At 43.9% G+C, this 14,878-nt stretch overlaps 1 protein-coding gene across 3 annotated transcripts in view; it reads left to right on the plus strand.

Moving 5' to 3' along the window:
• Positions 1-14,878, plus strand: part of RGL1 (ral guanine nucleotide dissociation stimulator like 1) — a 64,348-nt gene that overhangs the window by 467 nt on the left and 49,003 nt on the right. For all 3 annotated transcript variants that reach the window (XM_027900501.1, XM_027900500.1, XM_027900502.1), the window contains exon 2: positions 637-747. In XM_027900501.1, the coding sequence (XP_027756302.1) occupies positions 637-747 (111 nt within the window). The remainder of the gene's footprint in view (positions 1-636; positions 748-14,878) is intronic.

Consider the following 14,878-nt stretch of genomic DNA (forward strand, 5'->3'; position numbering starts at 1 on the left):
CTGCAAAGCTTGTTTGGTGTTTTTTGTTTGCTTGTTTGTGTGTGTGTGTGTGTTTTTTCCCCCTTGTTATTGAAATAATAGGTTTTGGAAAAGCAAACCACAAAGCGCTTCAGATCCCTCCTTGTCAAGACAATTAAAACGTTGCTGTGTTTTAAGCGCTTGTTAGCTTTCAAAGTTTCAAGGCTGGCCGCCGAAGTAATTCAGCAGTTTTAGAAGTGAGATTCGTTCCTTAACTAGAAAGCCAAGGAGATTAATTGCTGTATAAAAGGGGGGAGGGGGGGAGAAGGGAAGAGCAGACTGCTAATCAAAACCAAACTCTTAACTTAGAAAAGACTTTATGCAACTATTTAAAATATGTGCTAGTCTAGGAAAAACAGTTAAATGGAAAGTCGGGTATCTTGATACCACAGGAAAGGACAGCTTGCCAAGAATATCTCCAGTGTTCCCTCAACCTAAAGGTATCCTGTATTGCTTTGATTGTTGTGTTTACTTTGTGCTGCCCATCTCCTCGGCTCTGCGAGAAGCAGCAGAGCACCTGGTATAGATTGTGGTCAGCAGAAGGGGAAAAACGCTCCTTTTTACCTTTTTTTTTCTTTCTTTCTTTCTTTCTTTGTTTCTTTCCCCTTTTCCCGGCAGACCACATTTCAGGATGGGGGTGAAGAGGTAGAAGAGGGAGCCGTCTACAATGTCACCCTTAAAAAAGTGCAGATTCAGCAGGCTGCCAACAAAGGAGCGAGGTGGCTGGGGGTAAGTGAAGCTGGCGCGGTGGCATTTGGGAAGGCTGCTCATGGACTTTGGAGCCTTCTCCAGGGAGCTGAATTCCACATGAATTGTTACAATATTAACTTCTAGCACTGAGTGCTCCTGTTATCAAAAACAAAAAAAATACAAAGCAAAGCACTGAAATATTCTGCTTGGGTCATCTGAAATAACACTCTCCCTTGTGTTGACTCTTCCTCTTTTCTTGAGCTGTGAAAACGATTTGGCCAGTTGTGGCCGTGGATCGGGTGACTCTTGGTGCAGCAATAAGGATCTTCCCTTACGGCCTGAGAAGCTGAACATTTAACAGTTATTTCAGACTGGACTGTGGCTGAGAACCCGTCTCAGGTCTGCCAAACAAACAGTCATGGCATCTTGACTGATGGAGGTCTCTAAAAAGTCAGCAGAACTTCCTCAGAACTTAAGGAAATATAGGTTGGGTCTTATTTTTCTATTGCCTTCTCAGCCAGGTGAGAAATTAATTGCATTTCTGCAAGAATTACAGCTCTGTCTCGTTTTTCAAAGATGCCTTCAAAGCACAAAGGCTTTCAGTGGTAAGTAAAATGAGCCTAAAATGCACAAGCACTCAGTTTGACACGCTGCTGAGTGCCTTCACCTTCCTCAGGCCAAGTCCCCAGCTGATATAAAATGTCCTCACTTCCCTGCAATCAGTGCAGCTGTGGCAGTTTGAGCCAAATTTTCAGGAGGTACCTATGACTTTCATAATATTTTGTTATGGTTATGTATTTTCTTTGGGATCAAAGGAAAAAAACGTAAGAAGTTTGTTTGATGCAGTATCCAGATATGTATTTTAAAGGCTTTTAAAACTGCCCTGAGGTTTATACCCAGTCATTTTCCTGTGAAGCTCCTGTGACATGAAGCAATACAGCAGTGCTGGAACCACAGTCGAGAAAAATAAGCAAATTCTGCCCTGCATGCAGATAGTGCTTAGAATCTCCCCTTCCCTTGTTTCCAAGAAGTACACAGAGTTCTAATCAGAACAGATAATTTCGAATCTGCTTCCTTTGAGTGGCAGATTTCCCATCTCTGCCTCCTGTTTTAACCAGGAAAAATATTACAAAGTATGTTTGAGCTCCTGTAACTTTCCCAGATGGTGGTGGTGGTGTTTTTGTTTGTTTGTTTTTTTTTTGTTTGTTTGTTTTGTTTTGTTTTTGTTTTTTTTTTTGGTAAGAGGTGGAGCTCATTTTGCATTTGTCTGTGACCCATAAACATGCTTCAGAAAAGCAGAGTTTTGTCCTGTTTGGGCTGTGTTGTTCCTTATATGCAGAAGGAGTTTGCCAGGCCTTTTCAAAGGAAAGGGAGTGTGTGTGTTCCTGAGGTCATCACCACAGCTGATGGTGCCCATCTCACCAGGAGTACAAGGGACTGCAAGGTCAGAGCAGTGACTCTTAGCTTTCTGTGGCTAGTGGTGGTTTTCTCAGGTCAGAATCAAGCCCTGTTTGTGGGGAAGGAGGCAGTGTGTCAGAAATCCACACCTGTTCTGGGCATAAATCTGTGACTTCAGCTGCCAGGCTGGCCTTTTCCAGAAGCAAAAAATAAAAGAAATAATAAAAAAAAAATCTCTTGCATATTACCTAAACATATTTTGAAACATATGGGCTGTTTGTTTCCCTTAAGCTCTTCAGAACACAAAATATTTTAAGCCCTTTTTGTGATCTTGTTTTATTAATGGCTTTTTTGTGGTCCTTAAAATCAATAAATAGCCTCTAACCCTGAGCATTATTTATGAATAGTCATCCCTGCCCCCAGCAGTCTGGCCTTGAAAAGCCTGATTGTCTCTTTTAAAATCATCATCAGGTGACTTTTTTTTTTTTTTTAATCTGGAGTTTATAGGGGTTTATGATGCTTTTTTTGTCCTGTGCTTTGAAATTCATACCACTAAATTAACAAGACATTAGATTTATCGGTGTTGGACTAGATTTTTTTTGATGGTGCTCAAAGTCAGGCTTTGGTTGAAGACTCAAGTCAGCTGAAGGGTGGGAGCAACCATTTGTGCATCAGCAAGTATCGAGTCACAGAGTAGCTCTCTTATTGATTATATGCATGCCTGGATTTACTTTGTCAAAAATTACTTTTCAAAGTCAGTTTGTGACCTGTAAATGTCTGTCTTGTCTTTCAAACTTCTATGGTTAATAAAAGAAAAAGACAAACAGGCTGTGACTTAGGCAGGCATCAGCAGCTCCATGACTTTCAGAGATGCGAAGCTTCTGGATAATCACCAAATTTCGTAGCTTTAAATGTAATATTAGACATCAAAGGCTGCCAATCCAATAATAGCCACTGCTTTTGTCACCAAATACTTAATGCTAAATATTTAGTGAAGCTTAAAGACTTTAAGCACTGCAGTATTAGGGAGTATTAATAGCCCTGGTAGGAGCTCAGCATTGTGAGAGGTGCTACACAAAAGCACTATTTTGGCTAAAAAGAACTTAACAGATGTGACATCTAAAGAGGCTTGTCTGTGCACACATGTTGTCTCAGCTGATGATTGGTATCAAAGCTTCAAAAGTCGAGTGTACCTTCTGGAAATAGTGAGAGGGAATCCCTCCCAAACATGATAGGTTCAAACACAGAAAACATGCAGGGGTTTTTTGTTGTTTTTGTTTGTTTGTGGGTTTTTTTGTTTTTTTTTTTTTTTTTTTTGAAAGCAAGGGGATTTTGGTATCTCCAAGATACACCTTGAGAGGTCTCCAGGGTCCTGAGAGAGAGGGGAACAAGCCACAAAAGACATGGAAGCTGAGATACATGGCCTGACTTCTCTTGTGAGAGAAAAGGATGGAGGAGCAGAGATTTGTGCAGATGGATGGCACGCTCCAAAGAGAGGATGAGGAGGATGCTTTCTGCAGAAGGATTCGGTGTGGCATTATGTCAGGCTAGAGAAAAAAGCTGTATCAGTAACTGCAATGGAAGGTTTGAAAGTGCAGCAAGGAATTTGAATGATGTTGCTAGAAAGAGAGTGTTGTATTTTAAAGCCATGTCAGAGGGGAAAAAAAACCCCCCAAAATTAGATCCAGCTTCCCTCTGAGGGTGTAAACACAGCCCATGGAGAGCTGGCACCCTGCATATCCCAGCAGGATGGTGCTATTGTCCAGGAAGGAAAGGCAACAAAACAGAAGAGACAGGTGAAAAGTGGAGAGTTCTTGGGGGGGGTTTTGATCTTGAACGGACAGCCAGGTACCCCCGAGAAATGAAACAAAGACGAGCTGAGTCGTCATGAGGAGATAAGAACAGCCAAGCAGTGGCTGTAAAAAGTAGATCAGCCGCTGAATACCTGGATTTCTGTGGCCAGGAGCAATATGCTGACAGAGCATGAATGGAGAATGGCAGTCAGTGATTTATTATAAACAGTAAACTGAGAAGTAAACAGTGGAAAGCGAATGGAAAAAGCAGTGGGTAGAGAAGTTAAGGGGGAATTGAAGGGAGGTGAGGAAGAGCGGTGCAGGAGGAATGGAGGCATGGGTGTGGTGTGGGCAGAGGGACAAGAGGGCTACTAAAATAAAAGCTGGCGAGGTTTTAAAGGGCCGCGAGGTGACTTTTGTGGAGCTCCCTGTAAATCCGCTGCACTGCTTTATCTCACCTTTTCAGAAGTTAGGGAGGGGTGGGTGACCCCTGTCCAGCCCTTGGAGTCTGAGGGAAGTGGTGATGAATGAGCCTCTGAGACAGGAGAGGCTCCCTAAAGCCTGCAAATATTTTTGCTATCGGAGCCCTGTATCCGGCAAGGAGTGAGGAAGACACTTCCAATCTGCCTCTGGAGTATTCAGTGGGGCAGGTCGGAGGAACTGCAGCCAGGAACATCAGTTCTCCCGAGCCTCTGTGCGGTGTTTCCACATCTCAGATGATTGCTGAGCTTTTTCAGAGCCCACCCTCACACATCAAGTTTCGTGCTCTGCTGATGGCTGATGTGGACTCCTCTTTGAGTCTTTAATATCCTGATAACACAGGAATACTCTGCTCCCTCATGGCCAGCCTGCCTGGCTTCATTAACTGTTGCATGCACGTCTAGAGATTTGAGAGGCTTGGTGTTTTTTTTTTCTTTCTGCTTTCTCTTCTTGGCCACAGCTGAACTTCTGGCACTGGAGAGTTTGTTCAGGCAGAGATGGATTCAAAATGTTGCTTGTCTCGAGGTTTCTTTAATACTGTAACATTGGGTGTATAGCAGAACATGTTCTTCCAAAATTAAAAATGAGCTGCAGTAGAAGGGTGTTTTTCAATACCTTAAAAATGCTGAAAGGGGAAAAAATCTGAAAAGCACCAAACCTGTCATTAAATATTTGCGTGTTTTCTTAACACCGATATTATTTGGTAACTACCTTTCCTGGGAATTTTGTGGTGTCTTAAAAACAAGTTTTGAGTGATTGTCTTGCTGCACAGGACCACAGGTTTGGCTTCTAAACACCTCTGCAGTCACTTACACTGGCAGGAAGCTTGTGTGGGAGAGTTCAGTCAGAAAAACATTGCACAAACTCGTGTCTAACTCAGCTGTATCCCAGCTAGGACCTAGGACACAATCACAATCCTCTCTCTGATAGTTGAACAGTATGTCAGAAAAGAAGCTTTAGTTTGGATTTCTTTCTTTCCAACGCAGACCTCCTAAATACGGGTTGAGATTTAAATGGTGCCTGGAATCATCAACGTTTTGGGAACAGGCAAACCTCAAATTTTCTTCGAGCCTGCTCCTGCCCTCCCACGTGCCTTCCGAGCCAGCCCTGTGATTTCTTTTTTATCTTACCCCTTAGATCCCAGATGTTCAGGCTGAGTGCAGTTTCCTGTGGAAGCAGCAGGCCAGGGCTTGGCTGATCATTGCCCTTGCTGCAGCTTGTTTTGTCTCTCGGTTTAGAGCATGTGTTGGTCCCTTTTGGCTAAATCAGACCCTTCAATCAGGTTCCTCCAGCCTGTCCTGACCGCCCAGACCAAGGCCAAGGGTGTAGTTGTGGCCGTGTGCTTTTGGCAGAAGCAGGAAAGCAGTTCCCAAGGAGCTGACAGGCTCCTGATGGGAACTGAGCTGTGCTATTGCCCACTCCAGATCCTCTGGGGAACTGTCTTGGAGAAGGAAGAAAGGGGGTTGTGCTCACGTTGGTATTGCGTGGGGGAAGGTGCCTGTCGAGTGCTGGAGACCCACAAAGCAGATAAATGCAGAGAGAACTGAGTGATTTTACCTCCAGACAGGTACACAGTTATCCAGAGGAGAGCTTTGGCATCTCCTTCAGCTTGTCTTCTGGTTTGGAGTAGGCTCTTTCCTCCTGTCCTTCCTTCAGTTGTGGCCATAATGGTACCATGGCATCACAGCCCTTATTAATGACTCCTCCTGGAATATTTTTCTCCCGACTTCCCGGTTCAGGCACAGATCTCTGCTCCAAGGATATCCTAAGGAGCACTCTTGGATGCAGCCATCAGCTGGGTAATGGAGGCTGTGTGTGCAACACTCACTCAAAAATAGAAACTGAGCCTATTAAGAGTTTTAAAATGGAAGCCTGAAAGATTACTGTCCCTTACTTTCCCAGTTCCAAATCCAAAGTGCATAATTAGAAGGGTAACTGGCTTTGCAGCACGGTGTGTCATGCTCTCAGTTGGGTTTTCAAACCTCCCATTCCAAGCTGTCAAAGCGTGACAGGGTGGCAGTGCTTTAATCTTGTGGTGTTATTAACTGAGTTAAGGGATACTCCAGCGTGGCCTGGTGGAACCAGGGGGAGAAACACGGGCAGCCTCCCTTCCCAAGGGCTCTGCAGAGGCATCTCTTGCTAATGATCTTGAGGTTAAGTGGAATGACGAGAGCCAAGGGAGCCTCTTGAGCCGAAGTTGTTGGAGGCTGCTCTGCTGTTGCACGGGTGCGGATCTGCATTTTGGAAACCTCTCAGCCAAACCTGCTTACGGACAAAAACTTGCCCTTGGCGTGCTTTCAGTTTACCTGTGACATGTAGGAATATAATGACATCCTGTGCTGTAATTGCTCTCTCCTGGGAATTCCTCTGACAAGCCAGGATCACTGTCTTTTTTTTTTTTTTTTTTTAAACTGTGCTACTTGGATGGTAGAGGTTCTCCCTGAATTCAGCACCTTAAATATCTCGCTGCTGACGTCACTTGAATATTGTTTTGCTTTCTGTTTTTTTTTTTTTTTCAAGAAGCAGAAAGTCAAAGGAATAACCCAAAGATCAGCTCACCGCAAAAAGCCTTGGTGTTTTCTTTCTGGATGCTAGATGTAGGTCACTTGTTGGGTTAAAGAAGAGCTTGGCAAGGAATGTGGCTATGTGTCATTGGAAAGCCTGGGAGCAGCAGCACAAGAACTGGACTGAGATGCTGTACAGAGAGAAGAGCCCTGGAGAAACCATTAGTCTTACAGTTTGGGTTCTGATGTTTTCGTTTAAGGACACAGGCTGAAGCATTGCAAGCACGTTAGTCACGCTTGGATTTGAATTTAACCTTGGTAGAGCTAATTAAAAATATGTGTGTAAATGCACACACTTTGAACTCGCATCTTTTCCTCCTGCCCGAGGAATCTGCTTGCTAAGTGTATCACTTCCTTTAGCCAGCACTGTAAGGGGGTACAGCTGTGTGAAAAGGGGAGCACAAAGCGGTGCCTTAGCCCCTGGAAGAAAGTGAGGAGGTGGTTTTGTTCGGTGAAAGGGGTAAATAAATGCTAACCCGGGGTTGAATCCTGCTCTTGCTTGTCTTTGTGTGGCCGGAGTGTCGTGCCTTGTAAAGCAGAGGAAAAACCTTGTGTGATGTCTTAGTGTTCTCACCCCAGTAAGGTGGTGTCAGAGATTGTAAAACATTATTCTTTAAGGGAATTGGGACCTCATTCCTGAAGGGTTGAGCAGCTGACCGAGGAGCTGGTTCCAGGAAGTTGTCACGGTTTGCTCTTGCAGTCTCCCAGAACTGCTTTTGCCCTCGTTTCACCCCCAAAACGCTCTATTTTCCTGTTCAGTGGCCACACCAGCTCCTCAGAAGTGACTCCTAGTTCTTCGTGGGTGGTACATTAGCACGTGGGGTGCAACTATAAAGTCTGTGTTAGGTTTTTTACACCTTCTGGAGTAAGAATTTTATTGAGATGTATGAGGATGTGGGTTTCTTTTTAATTTTGATTTTTTTTTTTTTTTTTTTTTTTAATTCAAAGTTTTAAAGCTGTAGTGAGGAATTCTGTCGTTTGGACATGGAAATCCTTATGCTGTTCCTGGAAATCCTGCTCCCTTGGACCAAACTGAACTCATGCTAACACCTGAATCCAGCTCCACTGTGGTTCGGTTCAGCACCGTGTCACCAGTAGGTGACAATTTAGGGACTGGAAGGAAAGTGAAAAACATATCCAAGTGAAATGATAACGGTCTTGCATTCTTAAAGCGTCTTTCATCCGACTAACTTTCAAAGCACGGCTGCAAATCTTCACCAGGCTGACTATGTGAAGTATGTTGTCACGTAACATAGCACAGAAGTGTGATTTGGGTGGGGATTAAAATTCAGCTGCAGTGCTGAATCCTGGGTTTGGTAGATTCCCCTTTCTTTGGAGAGGTGGGAAAGAGAGGAGGAAAAAATGTTCCTGTGACAACGTGAGTTTAAAAAGGCTATTTATTTATTTATTTATTTTTAGGTTGCTGAAGGGTTGGAAGCATTAAAAAAAAAGTCAGGGGGGGATGGATTAGCTGTCAGAGCTGCGTGGTAATATTTACTTAGTGGCTTCATAATGTTATCACATGGATATCTTCCCCACATGTGACATTCGTGCTGCAAGGAGCAGCTGCTTAACGAGGCACAGCAGCACATGGAAACAATTTAGGACCAGAAGTGAATTAATTAAAACCACCTGGGGAGAAGACCTGGGCTTGTGAGAGAGTCCAGAGTTCTGTGGAATCATTTGCCCACCATGATGCTGTTGGGAAAGTGAGCTCAAATATGAAGCTGTATCAGGGAAAGGGGGGGATGAAGTGAAGCTTAGAAAATAGTGTTGAGGAGATGACAGTAGCACCTCACTCATTCCTCGTGCTGGTTTGCTCATCTCAAAGATCAGAGACCTGGAAAAAGGGGGTCCACAGGTGGGGAAGGATTTGGAGACGCTGGAAGGGTGAGGAGTGTTAAATGTGTGTCTTGTTGCAACTAGAGCTGATGTGCTGGTTTAACAAGAAATCCTCACAGGGTTGAGGCTCTGTTCTGGCAGTGAATGGGAGGATAGAGTAAAAACATTCAAAACAGTGAGTGGAGAAGGGACACTTTTATCTCCAGGGACTGTTTGGTGGTTTTGAAAGCGAGGGGGAGAAAGAAATGAGTGACTTTTCCATTGCACGTAATTAACCTGGAGGGACACGCCACTGGAAGTAACCGAGTCCGACCAGGCCTGGGAGGATTCAGAAAGGATTGGACATTTATATAAATAATGAGAACAAGTGCATGAATACTATATGAGATTGAAAACACGAGACACTGATTATTGTGATTTAACTACAAAACGAACATGTCCTGCAGCTGAGAAGAGCCTTTTCCTCTGGGCTGGTTGTTCAGGATGTTACGGGTGTTATTCCGTCACCTTCCTCTATTGCATCTGGCCATTGTCAGAGGGGGGAAAAACCCCACAATTATTATGTGTGGCTGTTTATAAAGTTCTGGTTTCAATTTGTTTGCAGCAAAGGTTTAATGAGGCAGAATAAGGTTGAACACAGGCACTTACTACAAGAATCACAAGAACTTTAATGATCAGATGTCAGGGCCACGTTGTGACACCCTACAGGAGTTTGGTGTGGGCTGGTTTTCCACCAGCCCTGTAACCTCCTCCTGGTCAGGGAGAACTCTGGGTGCTCAGATCCTGCCTTTTTGTGTGTGTGTAAAGCAAAACTTTTCTTCCTTGCTGCTTTAGGCTCTGCAGATATAAGGGTTATGTGGGTTGTCTTTTGCTTTACCCCATTCAGCTTCATAATTTGCTGCTTTAAAAATAAGGCAGCTCGAGCAGAGCACGATGCTCCACATGTGGTCTCATCAAGCCTTTTATACAGTGGAAGAATAATGTCCTCTTATTTGCTTTGGTCCCCTTCATTTATACTTTGCAGAATTGCTTGCTTTCTGGTGCTGCTTCCAAGCGTTGTGCTGAAAGATTTGATGTTCTGCCTGCTCTGACCCTTCAGGTCTTTCCTCTGATCTGTGTGCCACTGTGTGACCTTTGAGGGTAGGACTTTCAACAGACTTTTTTTGCTGGCTTTCCACGTTTACCTGCATTTAGTTGCACGAGCCATCTGTTGCCCATCATATCCCTTTGGTGGCTTCGTCAACCAAGGTGAGATTTTGGCAGCCTCCACCTGAGGTGTGAAGCTTCGTGCCACTTTGCACGGCAGCAGCTTTTGCTCTGCAGGTTTACTGGGTTACAGCCTGAGGGGGTTTTGATCTGTTCCTCCCTGTCAGCTGCGTGGATCTCCCACAACAGCCAGCAACGCTGCTGCTGGGCCAGGGTGGCACTGATCAGGTGTAGCCATTTGAAATGCTTTTGTGGAGCGATCCTGTTATTATAGCCTATTATTCTGTCTATTTTTCTCTTCTATTCTCCCCACCTTGTTAGTCTGAAAGGAGTTTAAGGGGTTATTTTCTTCTCCTCTCCCCCCCCCCGCCCCCCGCAGCTGCTTTGTACAGTTGCCTTTCTCCTTCCAGAGGCTCAACCTTTCTCCCAGTCAGTGGCTGTTTCTTCCTCTCTGGGCACTCCACGGGCTCTTTGTGCGAGTAAAACAGCATTTTTTTATCACAGATTGGCATTTTGTACCAAAAGGTCTCAGAGTGATTGAACAGTATGGAATGGCTGAATGCTCTGAGATGTGTTCAGAGCTTCAAACTGGAGACTTGTGGTAGATCCCATCAGATTTTCAGGTCTCAGTGGTTCCTTCTGACTCTTAAAAAATCAATGATCTAAACTTGTAAGTATCTATATATCCTAAAGCAGAAATAAACCCTCCTGTCAGAGCTCTCTCAGGTTTTATTCCTTCCTTATATTTTTAGAGTAGAAATCCTTCAGGGCAGGGACAGTGTCTTCTGTTTGGAGATGCCGTCGGGCTGCTGTTGGAAACATCCAGTGAGTAACACCAGCGTGTTTCGTTTGGAAGGCAGATCTCAGGCCTTTGCATTCCTCCCCTGGAGTGCTTGGGATTGATTCTGGCTGGCTCCCCGGAGCAGACAAAATGTGAATGAACTCTTGCACACTTACTCAAAGCACGAGGCTTGCATTCTTCCCGCAAAAAACAGGCGCTTTGTTCGGGAAAACATCAGGTGGTCATAAAGTTAGAACAGGGCTGAGAAGAGCAGAAGTGTGCTGTTAACTCCTGATGGGGAATTGAACAACAACCCCCCAGCAAAAAGTAAAAAAAAAAATCCAAAGAACAGACAGCAAACATGGACAATTTCTGGGTTATCTGACTTTTTTTCTCTCTCTCTCTTTCTTTCTTTCCCCTTTGCTTGTAAGCTATACTTGTTTGCATTCTGACTCAGTACTTCCACATAATTATGTGTTTTGATTTGTGTCCATTGCCCAGGGATTTAAGTCCAAGTGCAGCATTCTTAAGCCAAAATACAGAAATCTGCAGTGGGTTCAGGGCCAGCTAACGCTGTTTCTACTGTGTCAAAAGAGAAGGGGTGAGGGCTGGTGCGGTGGTTGGAAGAATCCAATAATTTCTGTGGGCATGCGGTGTGTTTAGCTGTCATATGTTTGTTTGTCATACAGAACTTGTCCCAGAGAAAATACCTGTAGAACTGGGACAAGGATGCTGCTGTGCAGGTGTGGTACATACAAACACACGCAAACACACGTGTGGTCATACAGAGTCACCCCCTGCCTCTGGAGGGGTGTGGGTACGAGAGAAGAACCCAAAGAAATTCCATAGTCAATCCCCCTGGGATGTCTAGATAATACAGTAAAAATGCAGTTTGGCCTGGACTAATAATGGGCCTTAATATTTTTGGACTCTTTTAGCACGTAAATAAATGTTCAGTCTGGTAACACTTAATATTAGGAAGCATTAGCTTACTATTACTGCTTTTTTCTGCTCAGACCCCACCCTGGAGAGGTCTCTTAGTTTCAAAACAAAGGGTAGTAAAAAGCACAGCCATGGAAATGAAGTTTATAAACTTAATTTAGGTACATATTCATGCTGTGGTCATATAAGTGGTTACTTACTGCTAACCTCTTTCTTTTATAAAATACTTCAAAAGCTTGGCATTAGAGATTACTCACAGTAATTATTATGAAACATATAACAGCCTTTCTTGGATATTTGTTGCTCCACAAAAATACCTTGTTTCCAGTTCAGTTTATTTTAAAATCTCAATCAGTCTCCTGCTGTTTTCTCTGTCAGAATGTGTTTAATCTCCCTGCACCTACAGTTTTAATTTCCAGCTATTCATGCTGTTAAAAATCTATCACTCTTGCCCTTGGCGTTTACACTGATTTCCTGACTGGTATAAATTTAATTTCTGTGTACTGCTTGAGCAAGCTTTACAGTGTGAAAGGAGAGCCAACAATATAATCAGGATGAATAAAAGCATTTTGGATTATGTAATATGCATTCATGCTACCATTATGCAACAGCATTACTACTTGTGGCACCCTTAAATCCATTTAGAGTTTAGCACTGTTGCCTGCTGTCTCATACAGGACTTTCTTTGTTTCCCCTGACTGAGCAGAAAGTGATGATGAGCTCCACAATTAATTTAAATTGCATTTCTGCAAGGAGGAAAAAAATAGTGTTACTTTTCACAGGGCAAATATTCTATTTGTGGTCAAAAGTCAGGATATCATATGAAGTCTGTCAGACTATGTTAGTGGTAATATCAATCATCCCTTCTCTTTGCCACGCTTGGTGTTTATTAAAAAAATGACAGCATATTTTAGCGTTTCTCGTTTACTGACCAGTGTTTCACAAACAAAATTTCCATAATAGCTCTCCTCTGGAATTTCTTAGGGTAGACATAGAGTTCTTAAGATCTAGGCAGCTTAGAAATATTGTATGTAAATACAGAATTTGCTGTGCTGTCAGCTTGAACCTCCCAGTATCCCTCAGGTGGAAGGTGCACTGTCCAGTGAAGTGTTTGAGCTGTCTGCCACCTTTTCTGCTCTGTTGTTCCCTGCTCAGCACCCCTCCCTTTCTCCCTGCTGGTTCCTAGGAGTGGTTCCTGGCTGCTTTGGCACCTACAGATTTCCAGGAGGGACTGGAAGCGGTGAGAGTGTGGAGAAGGAGGAAGAGGGGTTAAGATAAGGCTGTTAAAAGAAACAGTAATTACTATTTACTGTTTCTGGGGCACAGGGGAGCTGCCCCAGCTGCCTGTGTCCCTCCTTAGGGACCCTCTGTAATCCATACCTGTAAAAGCTTTTACTAGTTTTGACAACTAATCACAGTTTTATGTTTTATGCAAGTCCAGAGAGACTTTGTAGAGCTCTTCCCTCATGGACACGCTGTGTAGCAATTCCTTCAGCTCCAGAAGCCAAAATACGTTATAAAATGAGCTGATTTTACAGCCAAAGTGGCCACTAAAACCCATTTCCTTGCCTTCATCCTGGTGCCCTTTTCACTTAGCTGTTCATTATTTTGTGTATTTATTTACTGCTCGCTTTGGTGACGGGATATTTTGGTGTTCCTGTCCACTGAAGAGAGGAGGATAGAATGAGTTTTACAGATGATTTTTCTCTAATACAGAAGGGCTTTGGGAAGATACTTAATATGGGACACATTCATTTGCTGGACTAGAAGAGTGTTTCTGGTCGTTTGATGGCTGATCTTCCCCCCCCCAGCAGCATGAGATGCACATGACCAAGAGTATTACCTGACTGGTTTCTTCTTCTTCTTCTTGCTTTTCTGTTTGAGCTCAGGAACTCGCTAAGCTTCGCTGTCCAGCCAAAGCCAGGACAAGCAGTATTTCCTAACACTGACATGCTATGAAAACAGCACATTTCAGACGTGCTTAAAGGGTTGTGGTAAACTGCAGAGCAAACAAAAAACGAAGAGGGGTTCGGGGATCTGAGTTTTCAGGTTCAGTTGACTCAGTGAGGACACTCAGAAGAGGGGAGAGGGTTGGAGGGCTTGGCTTGGCTTTGTTAAAAAATCTTTGTAGAAGAGGGGTGAGAGTCAGGATAAGAAGGAACTTCCTGTAGGTAGGAAGCAGCGAGGAGGTAAGTGCATAAATCATAGGAGGCAGAGGTGGGGATTTGGAGCTGTTGGGGGGGGATTTTTGGTCTCTTTAAAAGGTGTGCTGCCCAGCGAACCTCTTGGAGGACTCAGATTCTCCCTGGACAGCATGGCTACATTCCTTTGCTGCACAGATGCTTCTGAGTGGGTAAATTCAGAGCAGGAATTTCTGTGTTCCCGTGGCTGGATAAGCTCCACCGTTTGTGAGAGCTGCACAGTGCCATTTTAACCCAGACCTCTTTGAAGATTCCATTTCTTAATGCACTTGTTCGAACTCCTTTAGGTGCGTGCAGGGGGGAGAGGTGATGTGTAAATTAGGCTTCTTTACTTTCGCTTTGATTCATTTAGCGCTAGTCCCGCATAATTCACCGATACCCAAACGAGCCTAAATTTGCATCCTTTCAGAAGGTGTGAGAATGCACAGCTCAGCACCATGGAATGTTTCCTATTTTTCCCCCCCGGAGAGGCTTTAAGTAGCTGCAAGGTGCCTGAGTGAAAGGGTTCTAACTGAGCAACAGCATTTGTATAAGAGGCTTTTTTTTTTTTTTCTTTTCTTCTTTTTCCCCTCTAAATCTGCCCCCCAGCTTTTGTTACTGTTTGCCAGCGCTTCAGACAGATACCAGGCAGGCTGTGAGCTCTGAGGAGAAAATGAGAATGCCTTTTGTGTGATGATCATGGAATTAATTGGTCCTGGAAACTCTGGGCTGCTGCCAAGAATGGTTATTTATGTGGTAAGGAAGGAAAGGGAAAGGGTGGAGCTTTGGAAATCCAGGAATACCCCTTGTTGCTGGAGCATAGGAAGGAGCTCTTGAAGTTATTTATCTTCTGAGTTTGGTGCAGTCAACGTGCAGAATTCTTTGTTTGTTTGTTTGTTTGTTTGTTTGTTTTCATCAATATCCAAAATGGGGAAATGGGAGTTAGTGAAGTGGAGAGAGCTCTGGAGCAATTTTATTTCATTT

This window comes from Empidonax traillii, unplaced genomic scaffold, assembly GCF_003031625.1.
Source record: "Empidonax traillii isolate 1590-97213 ecotype Southwest subspecies unplaced genomic scaffold, ASM303162v1 scaffold734:size1267433, whole genome shotgun sequence".
Taxonomy (NCBI): domain Eukaryota; kingdom Metazoa; phylum Chordata; class Aves; order Passeriformes; family Tyrannidae; genus Empidonax; species Empidonax traillii.